The 20,006-nt window shown below is 45.2% G+C and overlaps 1 protein-coding gene across 5 annotated transcripts in view; it reads left to right on the forward strand.

Moving 5' to 3' along the window:
* Positions 1 to 20,006, forward strand: part of LOC144792096 (uncharacterized) — a 710,230-nt gene that overhangs the window by 105,295 nt on the left and 584,929 nt on the right. For all 5 annotated transcript variants that reach the window (XM_078666963.1, XM_078666967.1, XM_078666965.1 and 2 more), the window contains one exon: positions 384 to 515. In XM_078666963.1, coding sequence (XP_078523089.1) covers positions 404 to 515 — 112 coding nt within the window. In that variant the 5' untranslated portion in view covers positions 384 to 403. The remainder of the gene's footprint in view (positions 1 to 383; positions 516 to 20,006) is intronic.

Genomic DNA, 20,006 nt, shown 5'->3' on the forward strand with positions numbered 1-20,006 from the left:
AGGTTCATTAAATTGTATTTATTTGAAAGAAAACCCTGTCTCCAACACTCAACAAAAAGTTATTCACCCTTATGCTGTTACGGATTAAAACATTTTTTTTAAAATTGAAGCAAATGTATGTAACACGCTCAATATGAAAAATGGATGTGAGTTTCTTGTCAAATCTTCAGCAAGGTAATACACCTAAAGAGGGAGGGTCATTAATTCTGCATAACGGCAGGAAGTTTTAGGAAAGAGACTTGCTGTGTTAAGCATCATATACTATTAAGTGTCTTGGTTGGGAAGGGGATCCCGCATTAACTTGCCTAGTACAGTGATGCATAGTGTATGTGTGTTACACCTCTGACTCTCTTTCTACCCTCTCTTTTCCCCACCCCTCACAGGAAGCTCATTTCTGGTTTTAATGGCATCCGACAGTTGCAAGCATGTGGATGGTGCCCCCTGCTGCTCTCATGGTTCCTCGGTGACGTCACAGAGTGTTCACCAAACACTGGATGAGATGGACTTCGAAAGAGGTAAAAAGAGTCTGTCGTCTGTAAGAAGGACAGGCCTGCTATCGTTAAGTGGGATTTCAACTGGTGAGCAGGGCAGACATTTCCATAATGGCTCAAGGGAGCTAGTCTTGTGGTGCTTGGTGTGGGCTATCCATTATATCGTTATAAATGCAGTGCCCCCATTGGGCTCTTATGAGGCTTTTTGCCCTGAATATGGAGGCATGACCAAGAGGAGTTTCACAGGCTTTCGATTGTTGCAGGGTACAGGTCTGGAGCAAAGGTAATTACTGGCTTAAGCCACTGCTGATGTGACACAAACAATAATGTGCATTGTATCACGTGGCACATTATTCTAATATGTTGGCACTTCTAGTTTTCTGAGTTGCATTTTTTCTGGAAAGGTATTTGCACAGTAAGACGTATTGCATCAGTTATAACAAATATTTTTCAGTTGTGCGTCCACGGTTTCAGTCAGATCTCATTTTTCTGATGCACCCATAGATGATTTGCAGCTGAGGAGAAATAATGCTCCTGGGTACGGCTGTCAAACATGGAACTATTTGAATTATTAAGGAGTTCTCTTAAGAGGCATATATAACCAACCTGTCATACTTCCCCTGAGACCCTTGTACATTTTCTTTTCTTCTGTCCGACCAATGCTGATCATCGGAAAAATTGGATTATGCCTGTATGTCGTTTACTATCTTTTACACGCCCTAATGATGCACTAAGAATCTTAATGTCTGATACTACTAGATGGTTGGTTTTTGCAATCTCAAGATACTTACTGTTTGCTTGGTGGAAGAGGTCAAAAACAACCAAGAATGTCTCTGTGAACCAGCCATGAAAATGAACAACAAATGAACCCTATGTAATTGTGCAATGATTTTTTTTCTTAATTTGACAAAATACTGATCATCTTTTAAAAACTATAATGCTGCTACCCATGGGATTTTTTAAAACAAATATTTTTTTTAAATGATGTATTGCATTGCAATTGTAATTGTTTTTATTTATATGATATGTTTTTGATATCTATGATGTAAATGATCATATATTTGATCGATAAATAAATATATATATATATATATATATATATATATATATACGCAATTAAATATTTGTTAAAGTCACAATTTAGATTTGTTATTAAAAGGTTTTCTTGAGGAAAGAACCTGTACCTCCCCGTTCTCCAACTCAGTAGATGTGGGACAGGCTCATTTCCAATGTGTTCAAAGTTTATTAGCCACATTTGGTTGTGAGGAAAGAAGACCACAGGGTCTCGTATTTGGACTGGATATAATAGGAGGGGAGAAGTCCATATTTTCTAACAGGTACTGTCGTTGTTGCCTCTAATCTGTGTTAATCCAGCAAGAGAGAAATGTAACATAAACTCAAAGAGCACAAGTTAATGCAGCAACTCTTTTTCATCATGTTTTCATATCATTAATTGTGATTGTGAAATGTACCTTTTATCCCAAACGTTTGTCTCAAAGGGGTTACTCTAGCCGTTCTTTAACCTCTTGCACACAAAGCCCTGTCCTCTATGGTCTGGAATACTGGCTCCACAATGTCTTCTTGCCTCCCTTTAATATCTTCGCCCCTCTGTATTCTGATTTTTTGTTGACCTCACTTGGACACAATTAGACAAATGTTCCTCATAACAGTAGTTGTAAAATAAGCCTCGACAAAAGTTCCATGGATACACATGGCGATCCTTCTTATGCCAATAGTTAGAAAATAAATGTGGAGAAATGGGGTAATGTCACCTGGTTAAATTTAGCTCCACAACCCTGCCCATTGAGGACCTCCATTACCTCTAGCAAGAGATTGGGCTTGTATCTACCAGAAAAAGCGTTACCGAAGGTAAGTAACTTGTTCTTCTGTCTCTTATGTCCAAACCTTTCATTGCTTGCTAAGTTCTTGTGCCCACTCTCAATTTTCATGCTTAGCTACTCATGAGACTGGTCATATTCTAGATCTAGTTATCACATAATTATGATTCATCTCTTGTACCCTCATCCCGCCTTCTGGCTGGTCAGACCACTGCCTGGTTGAGTTTACATAACCAACTACTTAAATCTACAGGTTCACACACACTCCAGAGATCAGTAACAGTGGCCGCTATAGGACCTCTACCTCAGTTGTCTGTGAATGCCGGTTTCACACAGGACAGTCCCTCAGCCAAATGCACTGCATATTGCATTCCTATTCAATATTGGACATACTGTCACTTGTTTCTTAAAGTTTGATTAGCACTAAAATTAAATTCTCTCTCTCCTTGGTTTAATGACCCTCTAACCAAGTTAAAATGAAAGACTAACTGCACCAAATGTATTTGGAGATGTAAAAATGACTCCCAATAAAAATTAATATATAACCAAAAATTAGCTATTAGCGAAGCTCATCCACAGTACTCCTCATGCAGAATTCCCTCAGCTAATAACAAATAAAAAGAACTGTTTAAAATCTTTAATGAATTAAGTTCCAGCCTTGATTCTACCAAAATATTACTGAGGACTTGCATCTCTTATCCACTTCATCTTTCGTGCTGAAATGATTTCTACTCTATAGACATAATACATCATTCAATATTACTTCAATTACTGCAATGCAAATCCAGCTCGTCCCTGCATCTAATTCCTGTGAGATTTCTTCTTTGCTGACAAATATCATAATATGCCATCTGTTTGATATTCAAATTCATGGTTGTGTTCTGGGTTCTTTAAAGACTGACCTTGTACTCCCCCCTTCTTGAAGAAACCCGGTTTAGATCTATCCAGTTCTAATAACTATTGTCATATCACATTTTTCTCTACAATATCCAAGATTCTGCAATCTTATGTATCCAGACCACTATTCTTATCTCTAGAACATTATGATGTGCTTGATGAAGCACAAGCAAGGTTTCGGTCCAGCTGAGAAACCGATACCATTATCATTACAGTGCTAGATGACTTCATGGAAGTGTCAGCGCCATTATTCTACTAGACCTCTTGGTGGCCACTGACCCTGTCAAGCATATGTTTCTATTAAATTAATTTCACCTCGATGCTACTGTAAGCACTGTTGACAGGGTTCTGTTTTTTCCTAGAAAGCACCACTTGGGCCTTTTCTTTCTTCTCTTTGTAGGATAGCGTGATATCCAGAAGGTCTTTTCTTTGCTTTTTTAATCTGTACCTTAGGCCACTTGCTGTCCTTTCATTCTTTCTTAATTTCAACTATACATCTGTGCAGATTACACTAACTATTAGATTGGATGCTTCAGCACTGTGTCAGAACTAAGAATGTGCATGGGATATCACTGGTTGAAACAACAACGACAAAACCGATTTTGATTACTCATAAGAACCCCAACTTCTGACATCCTCCTTTACGGACTCCTAATTTTGGACCTTTGCCATATGATTTTTAATTTAGAGAAAAGTCTAGGGTTAAAACTCGATTTCTTCTGTTCAAATGGATTGTCAAGTTGCTTCTGTTATCATCGTGCACCTTTCATGTTCTTCCTTATCTTTCTGAATATAACCTCCATGCTACTGTGCGGCATTGATTTGATGCAGGTTAGATTAATGTACTGGTGCCTTCCTTCAGTCTATTCAAAATCAAGCTATTCGGACTATCACTTGTGACAGTCGGTTTTTTCGGTCCTGTTCCAGTTTAAAAATCTTTACATTCGTTGCCCATGCAAGCGCGTATTTATTTGAAGATGCTATGCATTGGGCATCCCTTGTATCTTTTTCAAAGGACTATTCATTGTCCATCTCCATCACTCCCACTATTTAGTAACAGCTAAATATATTTTCAACTGCTCGCTTAGACTTAGACCGATTGGAATACCCCTTTCTTCAAACCGGTTACTCATACACAACTCTAGATTTCAGAAGGCCCATATTGGGGAACCTGGCTTCTCAGTGTTGGTCTTATCAGTGTGGAATCCTTTGCCATATAGTCTGAGGTCTACCACTGCTCATTATTACTCCAGGAAAGATTTAAAAATTACTTTAGTCCTTCGGTGGGCATTAGAGTGCTCGCTAAATCGCTATTAATATGACTGGACAGCTTACACATTCCCCAAAAAGTGAAATAAGAAGAGTAAACAAAGGTGATAGGCTTCATGAACATAGCTTCCATGCCTATTTTATTTCCGGTGATCAAGGACCATGTGCCCACCAGTGGCCTCCGCCTTTGAATAGTGACCAAAAATAAAAGTTCAAAGCAACACTAGGAACTCTGTAATGGAAAAGATAATGCTGCGGAGATCTTTGAGTAATGAGAAAATTGCCATTCTTGTTCACAAATCTCTAAAGGCGATGCACCTGTGGAAGAGATATGCACATAACCCGCAAGCCACATGTTGCTGTGAAATTAATACAGCTTATCAGGATCATGTGTCTACTGCTGCAGCGTGAATGTTATCTGCAAGTCATATATTTGTGATTGAAATAGTTCCCTGGCTTCATGCTGCAGCATGCAAGTGTACCCAGCAGGTCACAGGTATGACTCCCACAGGGACACTTTTGTAGATTAACACACCTGCTGTAGAGCTAATTTACTTTAAGTAATAAGTCTTTTGCTCTTCATTTTTTCAGCCCTATGCATGGGATGTCAAAGACATGGAGCGGTGAAGAACAGATGAAATCATCCCTTTTAAAGCTCAGAACCTAAGACTAGGAGCTTGAGAGTGCTTTGCTTTACCCACTCACAAGCCCCACTCCCAAGCCCCACTCCTTCTTTAGAAGTTAGTCTTGCCAACTCGTTCCTCTTTTGTTTCCCAGCGGGTGAACATTCTAAGTATGGATGAAATGCAGTTCCAGAAGGGTGTGTCTTGTGTCTAGGGGGTGCTGTAGGCCTAAGCCCAGAGGAATGATTATGTTTAGTATATTTTATTCATTCAGCATTGGGCCTTTAAAGATTTACCTGCTACTTGAATATACCCTCCATTAGAAGCTGGGAATCCTCAGAAAAATATTAAAAACATGACATGCCTTTTGACAGAGCCTTGCAATCCTACACATCTCTGCTCGTGCTCAAACACCATCTTTGATTAGATTCTTTTTTTTTTTTAAACCTTTATTGGTCATTAACACATGGTACACAGCTCAATGCCTACAACCCACGTCCGTAGGCCGGCAGCTATAATGTTCCTTATAAAGATGTACTTGTATTTCCAGTGGGGGTATATAGCTAACACAGCATGCCGCCTACAACCCAGTCGGGCCGGCCGCGATGTACCTAGACGTGGGCCATAGAGGAGATTGTATAATACCTACATGATCACAGTGCATTTTGTGAGCAACAAAGCAATGAGGTTACTTTTAACATTTAAAACAACTTTACAACATATTATGTACTTTTCCTTACCCAATTGAAGCCACCATGCTGGGTAAGTGGCGTGATGGAACTTGTAGTGTGGAGTGCGAGTTTGTCGTCCTATACCAGTGCGTAATGCCGGGCAGTTCCGGCAGTGCCGTTACACATTCTTCAGACATAACTAAATTTCGGGGAAGGTATATCTTTTTCTTGCCATGTAGAGAGTATGATATTGTGCCTTGCCATGGGTGTGTTGCAGTGAATATTTCTCTGAGTGAGACTAGCCGTACTGATACAAAAACCAAAAGGGGGGTGCCAGCCGCCTCGCAATTCATTCCCTCAATGCTCTTGGCGGTTAGTGCTTAGGGGCGTAACAGTCGGTGTGATGTGTGTCCGCTATTGCAGGTCCTAGGGTATGCATTTTCCAGAAGGGGGAGGACATTTAGAGGGTGCGCGCGGGAATTATATCGTTTCGTTATGAAGTTGAGTGAGGCCCAGGTGCGGGGGAAGTGGTGCGGTTACTACCATTTATCCCTCCGTTATCTCCCTCATCGGACTCCTCATCATTTTGTGTCTGAAGCAGGTATGAAGTGAGGGGGCCCCACAGATCTTTGGGACGTGACTTATGTGGTAAGAGGTCAGCATAATTGTGTAGTTGTTCCTGCCAGGTAGCCATAGTACTAAGCCAGTCCTTAAATTTAGGTGCCAGCCCCCTGCCACATCTGCATGCCACCAGTCGTTTAGCCAAGAGGAGGCTTAGTGCAAAAAATTTGCAGTGTGTTTTTATCGCCGGGTTAGCGAGTCCGAGTAAGGCTATTGTAGGACAAGGGTCTATGGGTATTCCGATCATTACCGATATAGCAGCAAACACCTCCAGCCAGTATGAGGCGACTGCTCGGCATTTCCATGCTAGATGCATGAAATCTGCTCCCGAGTTGCCACATCGGAGACATCGATCGTCGTCCCTGAGACCCAGACGGTGTAATTTTGCAGGCGTGAAGTAGAGCCGGTGCAGGAATTTATAGTGTATTAGTCTGAGGCGAGCGTTGCCTGTTACGGCGTGCGTGTGAGAACAGCTCATCTCCCATTGCTCGTCTGTCATGGGATCATTTAGATCAGCGTCCCAATCTTGCCTGGCTCTGAGGGAGGGAGGAGATGGAGCTACTTGAACATGTTTATACAACATAGAGACCACATGTTTCGGGGCATCTGCCTGTAGCAGAGAATGCAGTGGTGCCATAAGTTCCGGTTCATCCGGGAAATTAGGTGTGACGGATGTAATGTTTTGTCGGAGGCGAACATAAAGGAAAGTATCCATCATTGTGGGGGAACTGTCTCCAAAAAACTGTACTGCCGTGCGGAAAGTACCGTGGAGGTAAAGATCTCCCCAGGTGTAAATAGCGAGTTTGTCAAGGAATTTACGTCCTATTTCTTCTCGGGCGACACTCACTCTGGGATCGTTTGCCAACACCATCAAAGGTGAGTAAAAGAATCGCACTCCCATATGCTCTGCAATACGCTTCCAGGCCCTGACAGTACAGTCCACTGTAGTCGGGTCTCTGTCGGTCATACTGACTGTAGTGTAGAGATACCCCGAAGGTTTTTCTGGTCTCATGTACCCATCCTCTACTGCCAGGTGGGCCATGAATGGAGGGGGGATGGAGCCAGTACGAGGCGAAATGCCCTTGGGCACAATCATAGTATTTTCGGAAGTCTGGGACTTCAAACCCTCCGTGGTGGTAAGGCAGCATCAGGGTCTTCAAACTGAGTCTGGCCTGTTTGCCTCCCCTGATAAGTCGCGACGTCTGAGAGTCGAGGGCGCGAAAGAAGCATGAACCAGGGCTATAAGGTATGTTAGTAAAAAGATATAATAGTTTGGGGAGGACCACCATTTTTATAAGGGAAATGCGGCCTGCCATAGATAATGGAAGGTGTATCCACCTGGTTACGTTGTCCGTCAGTTTGTCTAGTGCCGTCCCATAATTTGCTCTAATAAGGGCCTCCCGATTTCTGGTGATTCTGATTCCTAAATATTTTATTTCATCAGATTCCCATACTAGGGGGTAGTCAAGAGGAAACTCCGTGGTTTTATCCGTCAAGGGGAACATAGCCGATTTTGCCCAGTTTATCTGTATCCCCGCTATTGCCCCGAATTTGGTAATCTCGCGTAGCAAGGGATGTAGATTTTCTTGTGGTTTGTCTACATAGAGGGTCATGTCATCTGCATATAACGCGATCAGTAGTTGCCGTTCTGGGTAAATGAGGGCGCGATGCTTGTGGTGTTGTCGGAGTTTAGCGGCTAGGGGTTCGATGGCGATCGCGAATAGTATCGGGGACAGTGGGCAGCCCTGCCGGGTACCCCTTTGAATCTCAAATGGAGCAGAGCGGGCTCCGTTGAGCAGCACCGTAGCTTGGGGTTTACAATATAACAGCCGAATCCAGTCTAAAAAATTAAAGGGGACTCCCATCCTTTCGAGCAGTGTAAGAAGATAATCCCATTCCAGGGAGTCGAACGCCTTTGTGGCATCCAGGAACACAGCAGCCGCTTCACACTTGGGATTAATATCTTGCAGCACTGCTTGTAAAGTACGCAGATTATGAGATGTGGCGCGGTTCGGGACGAACCCTGCCTTATCTGGGAGAACGAGCCGCTCCATAAGGAGATTGAGACGAGTAGTGAGAACTTTAGCTAAGATCTTGCTGTCTGTATTTAACAATGAGAGAGGCCGGAATGAGTCGCAATGTTCTGGTGGTTTACCCGGCTTTAGCAGTGATGTTATTAGTGCTTCTCGCATTGTGAGGGGGAGTGAGCCTTCCTCTAACGCGGCGTAAAAGACTTGCTTCAGTATGGGTGCTAGCACATGTATAAAGGATTTATAAAAGTCGATCGGTAGGCCATCCGATCCCGGCGCCTTCCCAGACTTCATGGACATGATGGCATCTTTGATCTCATCAAGTTCGAGCTCATGATGAAGGAATTTTTGCTGGGACGGTCCCAGCCAGGCAATAGCAGTGTCATCTAAGTATTCCTGCAAGTTGAGTGTGTCAGTCCTATGTGAGGTGTAAAGCGAGGTGTAGTGTTCAGTTAACACTTGGAGCTGTTTCGTGAGATCTCGTTGTGGTGTGCCATGTTTGTCTAGTAAAGTAGGGACATAATTCTGGTACCTAGGGGTTCTGACTGCGGTAGCCAGTGCCTTACCAGGTCTGTCTCCCTCGCCATATACCCGAGCCTTGAAGGATTTACCCAGAAATTTGCATTCCCTTTCTGCCGCTTCAGAGTATTCGTTCAGTTTTTCCCTAATCTGAGCATGAGCCGCGCGGTCCCGGTCTCCTCGAGCTATCTCTCGCTCTAGCTGGCGGAGCTCTAATTCTAGCTTGCGTATGTCTGCTCGCAATGCCTTGAGAACTCCTCCTCCCTTGGCTATACAACTCCCCCTCATCGTCACTTTGAAGGTCTCCCAAACCGTAGTGAGACTAGAAACTGAGTTAATATTCCGTTCAAAGAACTCTGTGATCTCTTGTTCTGCGAGGCTGATTGCGGTTCAGCTACGTCTCCCATATCTCTGACAGAAAAACTATGTAACAAAGGTCTACAACTTCCATGTGTGTATAACTGTTGGCATCAAATATGTGACGTGATCCCTATCCACCCCCTTGGCATGCCCAACATCTGGAGTGAACGATAAACAGTTCTGTCATGCACGCATCATGTTGGAACATTTTCCCTCCCACTCCGGCAACCCCAATTCGCCGGGCATTCGGAACCCACCCAATCCCAACTATTCCACCCTCCCCCCAACTTAATAACAAAAGTAATGTCACATATCCCTCCATTCTATGAACAGAAGGGAGGTTTTGGGGCTCGCCCATCGGGGGTTCGTTCTAGGGGCACTCAACCTGCCATCCACCTCCCTACTCGCACCCACTTGGAGCCAGGTATGTACCCGGTCTCTTTACGTGGGACGGAGGTGGGCGATCGAGCCTAACAAATATATATACCAGGTTAATCAGCGGTGTTAAATTGTACCTCACCAGATTGTTGGTGTCTAGCTCGTCACCACCCATCGTTAATGCAACAGCCGTAGTGATTGTGTTCTATTCTTGCAGGTTCATAGGCGATGTGGATCTGGAGCGATGATTTTCAGCATCTTCTCTGGTTTTGTCTTTCCTGTGTTGTTTGAGGAAGTCCTCCACCTGTTGAGGATTTTGGAAGAAGTGTTGCTTGCCCCCATGGGAAACTTTCAATTTTGCCGGATATAGCATGGCGTACGTCATTTCCTGATCTTGGAGCTTCTTTTTCACTCCTGAGAATTTCCTCCTGGCTTCCTGCACCGCCGGGGTGAAGTCTGGGAAAAATGAGAGTGTAGTGTTGCAGTATCCCACGGTGCCAATCTCTCTTGCGCGACGTAGCACCGCGTCTCGGTCCCTATAATTGAGGAACCTCGCAATGATGGGACGTGGTTGGGCACCCGGTGGTGGGCGTGCGGCCAAGGATCTGTGGGCACGCTCTACTATTAAGTGCGAGGAGAACGATTCTTTGCCAAAGAGTTCGATGACCAAATTTTCGATGAACACCTCCATTTTTCCCGTGTTGGTGGACTCCGCAAGGCCCAGGATGCGGATGTTGTTGCGCCTGGACCTTGCTTCTAAATCCTCGTTCTTCTCCGCAATGATTTTTAGGAGCCTGTCCATTTGGGTCACTTGTCTGCTATTAGAAGTGGCACCATCCTCCAGTTCAGAAATCCTATCCTCCGCGTCTTTAAGTCTGGTATCGTGTTGTTCCAGCTTAGTGACCACACTGTTCATGCGGGTGTTCATCGTGTCAATTTTGGAGTCGATGTTTGTCAAACTCTGTTGCATGCTCAGCAGCAAGGCTTTCCAGTCCTCATCAGGAGGTCCTCGGGCGGTAGGGCTACCCTCGGGATCCTGTGTATTTCTGGGGTTTTTCTTAGTTTCAAACGGTATTTTAGTTTGTTTGGCATCATTTCGGCCCATGTCGCGTCTTGGTGTACGCGAAGCCGATGTGGCAGCAGCAGCCAGAGTGAGGTGACTCGATTCAGTGTCCAGCCGCCCGGAAGCAGACGGGGCAGAGTGGGAATGCGGATAGTACACCTCCTGGAAGTGGCACTAAGGGTACAGTTCAGGTCAGAGGTGACTCCTGTGGCGTGATTTATTTCTTCGGCCCACGATAAACAAATGAGTACAGCAGGACTGATTGTTCGGCTTCCCCAGCCTCAGTTTGAGCAGGAGATAATTGCAGGAACGCTTGCTCTGCGTGGCGTCGCTGTTGATGAGACTCTCCCGCCGATGCCCCAATGAGGTTCCCCCCTACCCGGACAGCAACAGGTGAGTGCACAGGGGAGTAGCGCCACATATGGAGGGGGCCAACTCATATGAGGGTGGCGTTATGTAGCAGATAGATGGAGCCGCCGGCAGTCGCTCTACCTGCAGCTAATATGTCCCATGTGATTACAGACGGCTTGAGTGTGTATTACTGGTGTTTCTCGGCCATGCAGCTGCACAGTTATACGATGGGGCACGTCTTATCAGGTAGGTGGTCTCTACAATGCAGGCGGGTGATCCATTAGTTGTCCGCCGCCTCCCCCTGTCAATGCGATCTGGAGCCGATGACAACGCTGGGCTAGAGCGGCTCCAATACCCAGGTAGTGACCAGCGGGCAATGGGCGGCGGGAAGGTCGCTGCAGGAGAGCGGGCGGGTTCCGCTATTTCATTCAGAAATGTTCACCTGGTCTCACAAGCACTATGTTCGAGCCCTCCGGCCTCGGGGGCGGCCGCAGGCAGCTCCCGGCAATGTGCAGGCGGCGGGAAGGTTGTGGTAGGTGAGCGGCCATGCGCGGCCGCTGTTCGCTGCAGTGCAGAATGTCCCTTAGCGCCCTGTGAAAATTGTGATCCAGGCTCCAAAGGCAACGACACAGCCTATAAGTTAGTGTGTAGTGTAGCGCCGTTCGTTATGCCTTGCCGCTGCCTGGCCAGTTCAGCTTGCCGACGGTTTCAAACTTTCGCGCTCTTTTTGTCGTTATCGGTTTTCCTTACTTTCACTTAAGTCGCGTCTCAATTATGGAGGGCTCACCGTCATTACAGGGAGGTCCTCCCTCAGCAAAACACTGGCGCAGGGTTAATGGTGGCGTTGATATGTGCCATCGGTAGATACTGCCGCAGTTCCGATACGGCCGCAAAGCCCCGGAGTTTCCCAGCAGGCTGGCCCTGGAACGGCAGGTCTCGGGCAGACGTCCCGCTCCGCTTCCGGGCAAATCGATGAATATCTCCGCCTACAGTCGGGCGATTTAGACGTTCTTGGCACCGCTACGTTCGGAGAAGCGTCACAGACACACTGGCAAAGAGACTGGGTAGCTGTTCCCGGTCAGGATGGTCAGGAGGATAGATCAAAGACTCGATCTGGCGAGAGCCTCACTACGGTGCGGCCATCTTGGTTTGGCGCCACCTCTCTTTGATTAGATTCTTACCATACATGTAGTGCCTCTGAGCTTTTTGTTCTGTGACAGTTCCACTTTAAAAATCAGAAAGTATATACACTCTCCTGGATTCTAGAAGCTCGAAACCACTTGCATTCTAGTTCATCCATTTCAGAAGATGTGGTAATAGAAAGCGAATCGTAAAGAAGTCATCCTGAGCATAAAGGTGGGGGTTTGTAGCTTCCTGTAATTCAAGATGTAGGCGTTGGACAAAGCTTTCCTCACTTGGTGTTGCAAGACCACTTGTGAAAGAAAAGCCATTTTCAAATTATCAGCATCCGCACCCATGCCTCTGCAAATGACACATGCTCCTGGTTTCACCTTTGGCTATGTTTACGTTGTGTTGTTAATTTGGACTCTACATTAGAAGTAGCCACCTGGCTGATATCTGTGAATTTGGTGGAAAGAGGAGGAGTACAGTATTGGAAGGACCACTATGAACCGATGTCCCTGAATAAACATGAATTCCTGCTATCTATGATCAAATAGTCCAGAGGGAACTAAAGCTTAAGAATCTATAACACCGTTGAGGGAAAGAAAATCAAAATAGCAGCCACGCAAGGCTTTTTTCTGTGCTGCAACAACAATTTAGAACTTGCATCCATTCGAAATCAGACAATCTGACTCTCTCAGTTACCTTTTAGAGAAAGCTAAAGACTAAACATTTCTTGTTTTGGCCAACAGCTAAACAACTACCACTGACTCATTCTCATTCTGTGATCCATGCATCCTGTCACCCTTAATTATTTAATGCTCCTCGCTGTCCTCAGAAGTAACCTATCTCTGGTAACTCGTCTACAAACGTTTGCTCTTTCACCTAATCCCCTCTGTATAGTACGTGGCTACTCCAGCCTGCTGTCCTCTTTACATTCCCGTTGAGTGTAGTATATGCCTAACCAGAGTTCCCTTACGTCTTAATCTTCACCTTTCTTTTTCTTATAGATCTTGCTTTTACGTACAATGTAACGAAGATCCATCTCTTCCTCCTATTTTCCTTGTTGTACACCGACTGCTTGGACCTTCCAATTCTCATTCATCCAGTTTCGCTTTCCCTGTTGGTTGTAGAAGTGACTGTAAAACATTTTCTGCTTCTATGCAATTTAGTATTGCACTCCATCACCATTATTTGATGTACTGCACGTTGATAACCGTGTGTCAAGTGTGGTTTGTAAGAATTTATAAATAACTAAAGTGTGACTAAGGCAACCCTTGCTATCCCTGCATTGAATGAAACAATGCTATTGATAATTTATGATCTAGTGCCCAGGGAGATATTATTGGGATTATTCCTTTCCCTTCAGGAACATTTCAAGAAGAGGTCTGGTGCACTGAGGCCTATGCCTCGCTTTGTTCCTCCACTTCCACGCCTGACTGGAGTACAGAGGATTTCAGCTAGATGCACAAGCTAATTTCTCAACTTGGTGTCAGCCTTCAGTATAGCTTGTCCTGAATGCTGCCAGCAGGAAGCAGGAGTTCTTATGCTTAAAATAATATCAGACAAACATTAACATCTATGTTCTTAATATGAAAATGAATATAAAACTATGAGTGATTAGCTTTAGCATTGAGAAAGTGATAGGTGATCAAACGCGTATCAGCTGTTCTTTTTTGATATTGTCTTTTCAGAAATATTTTTTTAACATTTCTATTTGATTGTAAACGACAGTGTCCCCGGTGTGGGAGGTCATGTGGAAAATAGATTAGAGTAGGAGCTTTCAACCTATCTGTGACAAGTTAATGTTTCAATCCTGCGGGGGAAGTCAACAAGACCTTCTTCAGGGTAGGGATAAAGCCAGTAAATGTGGCACCTAAAATCTAGGAGTTATAGGGCAAGGTAATCCCAAGTTCCAACATAATTTGGTACAGTTTGATTTGCCTAACTAACGTTTAGGCAATATCAACGTAAATAATAGCTAAAATAAAATTCTGTGCACAAGGAAAAAACCTCAAATGCAAAGAAAGGGCGACATTGTGTTGCCTGGAGATTGTGTGTATCATTGAAGTGGCATTTGGGCTACCCGGAGCTCTGGCAGCCCATTTAGAAGTCTATCTTCAGAAGCGGAATCTTCCATATCAGAAGTATCTGTATAGGCTTGGATCTATGTTAACCCTATTTAGATAACTGCCTGAAAAAGGCATGCTTTTACAGTGTTGCCAGTACAGATGTGCACCACTGTCAGCTGTATTTCAATGGTCTAGAGCAGTGATACTCAAAGTATGGCCCATGGCCACTTGTGGTCCTTCTGACCGTCACATGAGGCTCCATCGCACTGGGCTGCTGTTTACTTAAGACAAACCAAAGGTGGTGATGAACGGAGCGTTGATAATACAAACACTCACCCCCAGTCAACTGATCTGGGTTTAATCCATCACCGTTCTTTAGCTCACTCCGCCACCCCAGTTCAGACATGGCCATATGCAAATCAGTCTGACCCTGTGCCTCATGGGAACAGTCCAGCCCGAACTGCCAAGCCATATCTTCCCTGGACCGGAATCAAGCTTCCCAGGACCGGTTTCTGGCATTACAGCCGTCTTCAGCCGGGCTTGCTTGACTCCAGTGGCAAAGTGAGCAAGGGACTCACGTCTGAGCATACCCTGCCAACTTAGGGCGAACAAAGAAAAACCAAAGGTCCATCACCACCCCCTTTTGTACCACTTTGTTCGCCATAAGTTGGCAGGGTATGCTCAGACGTGAGTCCCTTGCTCACTTTGCCACTGGAGTCAAGCAAGCCCGGCTGAAGACGGCTGTAATGCCAGAAATCGGTCCTGGGAAGCTTGATTCCGGTCCAGGCAAGATATGGCTTGGCAGTTCGGGCTGGACTGTTCCCATGAGGCACAGGGTCAGACTGATTTGCATATGGCCATGTCTGAACTGGGGTGGCGGAGTGAGCTAAAGAACGGTGATGGATTAAACCCAGATCAGTTGACTGGGGGTGAGTGTTTGATTGGTTCAGATGCTCCGTCCATCAACCACCCCCTTTTGTACCGTTTACTTAAGACAGCACAACGTTTCAGAAAGATGTTAAATAAACGGGCAAACATTTATTTACATGATAACTGAAGTAGAAAAAAAATGAATAAGGAATCCTGCATCACTTAATTTTAGGAGCACATTTTTTTTTTACAAACGTGTATAAAATGATAGTCTACTCAAAATTAAAAAAAATCTATTTCATTAACATGCAGTTTCACCGTAGATCATTAAATTATATCCGTGAACTGAGAAGTATATGTTTTAAAGTGATTGTTTTAAAAAATTATCATATAAACATTTATGCCTCCTCCCACCCTGATGACAAGGCCAATACTTAACTAAGAGCCAAGTTAATTGTCACATTAACCCTCTAGGTGGCCAGGAATACAATTATGCTGAGGCATCATTATTGTTTAATTAAATCAAACACACACAAGAGAATCTTTTGTGCAGTGCAAATCCACAACACATATTTTTTAAGCTGATCTCACATGTGAAAATGAAGAAAAGGGAGGCAAAGTGAAATAAAACAATTGCTCAGAATCACACAGTTTGGTCAAGTTGGGAAGCCGAGATTGATCGTAGGTTTTCTGATTTCACATTGTGCCATTCTATATTATTCCAATTTAATAATGAAGTTGCTTTTTTTTTTACACTGGACTCTTCCAAGGTAGTGATAGCAAGTGGAGAAGGCTTACCCCAAGGTGCAGTAAAGAGGAAGCGATTCTGATACTGCATAGAACAGTATTGTCAAATCTATGACTCAACTAGAGGATTAATTTAGAGGGCCATATGGATTGAAACCTTTAAAATAACCCCATGACTCACTGACCACACCTTGGGCATGCTTCGTATCCTCAACATCTACTTTACCCACCACCACTGCCACGCAAAACCCTTTTCCCACCCAGCTGACATAAATGCATCCCTCATGCACACCACAGACCATACTTTGCGGCCCCTGGTAAAATGTTTGTGAGTGCCCATTGTCTAAAGAGAGAATACGTTTCCTAAAATAAGTCCATGAACTATTACCGACTTGTATAAAAAGAGAAAATTGTTCCTGAGAGTTCAACTTGATTTATGATCCCGCAAGATCCAATGAGCAGAGCACAAAGGCAGTTTTTGATCCTCCTGGCCTTGACAGAGCAGCAAAGGTATGTGCATACTAGTCCTCCCTTGATCTTGCATCATCATGCAGTATCTTACACAAAGAACTGCACTTTCAGTGGATACTGGCAGAGGGAGATTGAGTCATGGACAGAATAATGATGACACTGTTCTGATTAATACAGTGTTTGAACTGGAGTGTGGTGGACTTACTCTACCACCTTCTCTGGCACTAGGTCATGGTAATGACAGACATTTATCTGGAAGGCTGGGAAGCTCACATAGAACCTATTCTGATCGGTAGTAGATCAGAACGTGCACCACAATATACTGGAGCCCAAGTGGTACCATGGTATAAGTATGCTAGGATGGCACTTCTACCTATAATCATGGGAAGTCTGTCCTGGTGAAGACACAAAACATAATGACACTTTTTTTGTAGGTCCTCGAGCAGAGATGTATTCACTTGCAGAATCTGCCAAGAAGAGACCGACATGCACTAGTGATTAAGAACGCATTGCTGTTCGCGATAAGGAATGACTGGGCTGAAGGCCTGACCTGAGGGTGCAGAATAACACAATCTACCTCTGGACTTGGAAGTGCCAGCCAGCTCCAGGGCTGACTCGGCTAATCGCACAGCATTCTGCTATACATGGTGAGCCTTCCCAAATTAGGCCTCCAAGATCTCTATTTCAGCACAAAAACAAGACCGTTCTTTGCAGCCGATTGTCCTTGATCTGTGTGTGTAAGATTCTCAAGTAGTCTGCAATTTAAAAATATAAGTCTTGGGGGAGGAGCCAAGCTCGCAAGCGAAATGGTCTCCTTGTAGCTCGGCTCCGTCAGCCCTCTGGCCTGACTCACATATCCTGCTACATATCCTGCCCAGAGACGATACATTTTCGGAGACAGAGAAACACAGCACTTCACTCCCACTTACCGTCCGATTTGGAGGCTCCGACGTGCGGTGGTTCCGGAGTTGTGCTCGATTGCGGGAACCGGGGCCTTTGTGAGGCTGAGACCGGGGCTTCGCCTGTTGGATCCGGCCTGGCTTTGTGGTGACTGTTGGCCCCGATCGAGAGTCTGCGCCACGAGGGAGAGCCATTGTGAGAGATCCCCGGTGGTCCTAAACGGGCCTGCCTTGACGGCCGTGGGGCTGGTGCGGGGCGCGTTGCTCCGACGACTGGCCGTGTAGAGGGGTCCCCCCGCCGCCGCTCCGTCCATCGACTCTGGACCCTCGCGCTCGAGCTACACTTTTGTGGAGCGCCGGCTCAAGCGTAGGCGATCTTCCGCCTGGTGGTGCTCTCTTTTCTGCACCGAGGTGGCCGTTGCTGGGGGCCCCCCACAGACATCTGTAAAGGCCTACACTTGTGGACTGCTCCGGGGGTGGCGGAGAGTGGAGAAGGGCTTCAATTCACAAAATGGCTGCCGAAGACCGGAGTTGTGGATTTCCTCCTTGTGGCGATCTCCGGGTGCTGGATTGCGCTGAAGTGTGGCCATGTGGACGTGAGCCTACGATCGGCGACGTTCTTGCTGCCCTGGGATCTTTACGCGCGTCCCTGGCCTCCGGTGCTTCTGAGGACTTGTCCCGTTCCACCGCCATCTTGGGTGACTGCTTCTTCACGGTCCCCGCTTGCCTTGGTGATACCATTGCCTCACCCCCCTCGATGGCTCTGCAATATGATGCTGCGGTTCACCAACAGACTTGTACATCGGTGGCTTCAGACCCGCCTGTTCGCTGTTTGGAAACTGGAGACTTCGATACTGCGCGAGGGCCCGATCTTCCCCGGGTGCCTGAGCAAGATGGCGGACTGCTGCTTGTTTTTACCTTGATGGGGTCTTGTTTCGATTTCGCCAGTATACCCCCGCTATTTCGAACGACGAGACTGAACTCCTGTTTCTTATTGCCCCTGTTGCCGTTGTTGATATATTTGGATTGCATACTTGAATTTTCATTCATTTGCTTTTTTATTAACTCTTCTGACCGACACCCGTATCGTAATTTTTTTTATTTGTGTGCTAGCCTCGCATCGTATTGCACGCTTCAGGTTGTTGTTTGGTGGGTGGTACATGCAGTGAAGAAGGGATTGGGGTGAGATGCACGGCCCCTGTGAGTCTACTGGTATACGAATCCAAGGCGGAGTTGCCTAAGTGCTATGAGAAACCTCTCTGAAAGTTTCGGTGTGTTAGAGTCTGTATCGTTCTGGTGCACATGTATTGTAATGTATGGTCGGGTGGAGGGCTGTAGCCGACCGTAATTTTTCTATCTCATGCTCCTCCCTCTTACTTACTAATTGGTTTCCCCTCCCCCCCCCTTTTTTTTGTCTTCTGTTTCCTTTCTCTCTTATCTCCACTATATTTCGGGTTCTGGTTTAGGGCGACAGGCGCGCTGTTTGGAGGGTAGGCCGTAGCCTTCGGCAGGGGTGCTGGGTGGGATGGGTGGGTTGGGTTTTCTCTGTTGTTTTATTTTCCTCAGTTCTATGGCCCTTTTGTATATCTTTATGGGAGTGCCGCGTCTATCCTTTGCCTCCCGTGGTATGATTGGGTGGAGTATGTGACGTCGCTGTTCCTCTTCTTACAATTATGCTGCTTCCGATGCGACTCCTGTGCCCTCATCGCTGCAATTACCCTGTTCCCAGTGTCTTCCTTGCTATGGGGCGCTTGTTTCGACGCGGCATTCCTCTCATTTACTCTGTGTTTTTCTTTCTCTTTCTTTTCTCTTCCCTCTTCCCCCCTTCCCCCTTTTCTATTTCTCTTTAGGATAGTATGGCGGGCTAGTTTTTATGATATTGCTATTCCGGCCCCCCTGTTCTGTATTCAAGTGCGGTTGGGTGGTGGGTAGGCAAAGTTGTCACTGATTGCATATTGACTTGTGCTTACAACGTCTGCCCATCTACCGCTCTGTCTAGTACTGCCACCTCTACATTGCTGCCCTTTATCCTTCGGTTGTTACTGATTTGTATGGGGCATCCGGATATTGTTTTGTTCTCGCTGAGCCTGCCATGCGCCCTATTATTATATTATAAAAATAACCTCTATTGCTCCTGACTGCTGGCCGTATACATCCTCATACTTCCCTCTCTCTTTTAGCGACTCTATTGATTGTACAATTTAATTCTGATTCTGTGCCTATTATTTTGGAATTTTGGATTGCATTAACCTGTCGTGGCCGGCCATCTCGGTTGTAGGCCCAGCTTTGTATATCCTTTCTGTACAAATAAAGGTTTTAAAAAAAAAAATATATATATATATATATATATGTCTTTTCACGTGTTACTCAATTAAAGTTCCCTTTTTCTCCAGACACAACATTAAAATGATGAATGAAGGCTGGGGCATGCACACTGATAAATGCTTATTTTAGAATCTTGCAACTATTAATTTCCATAACAAAGGCAAATCCAGAAATTTTGTAACGTGCGCCATTCAATATTGTACGAGTAACTTTAGGACTCTGCTTTTTAGACAGCCTCCACTTCCATTAACATAAATTCAATTGATATTGGCTGTAGTTTTTGTAGCATGGACAAATATACAGAACCTGTTCCAGAATTGTTCTCATCTCATTGACAGAGTTCAGTGCTTTATTTGAATTATAAACGCGTCCACGGGAGTATATGTATT

The sequence above is a fragment of the Lissotriton helveticus genome, chromosome 11 (genome assembly GCF_964261635.1).
Source record: "Lissotriton helveticus chromosome 11, aLisHel1.1, whole genome shotgun sequence".
Taxonomy (NCBI): Eukaryota; Metazoa; Chordata; class Amphibia; order Caudata; family Salamandridae; genus Lissotriton; species Lissotriton helveticus.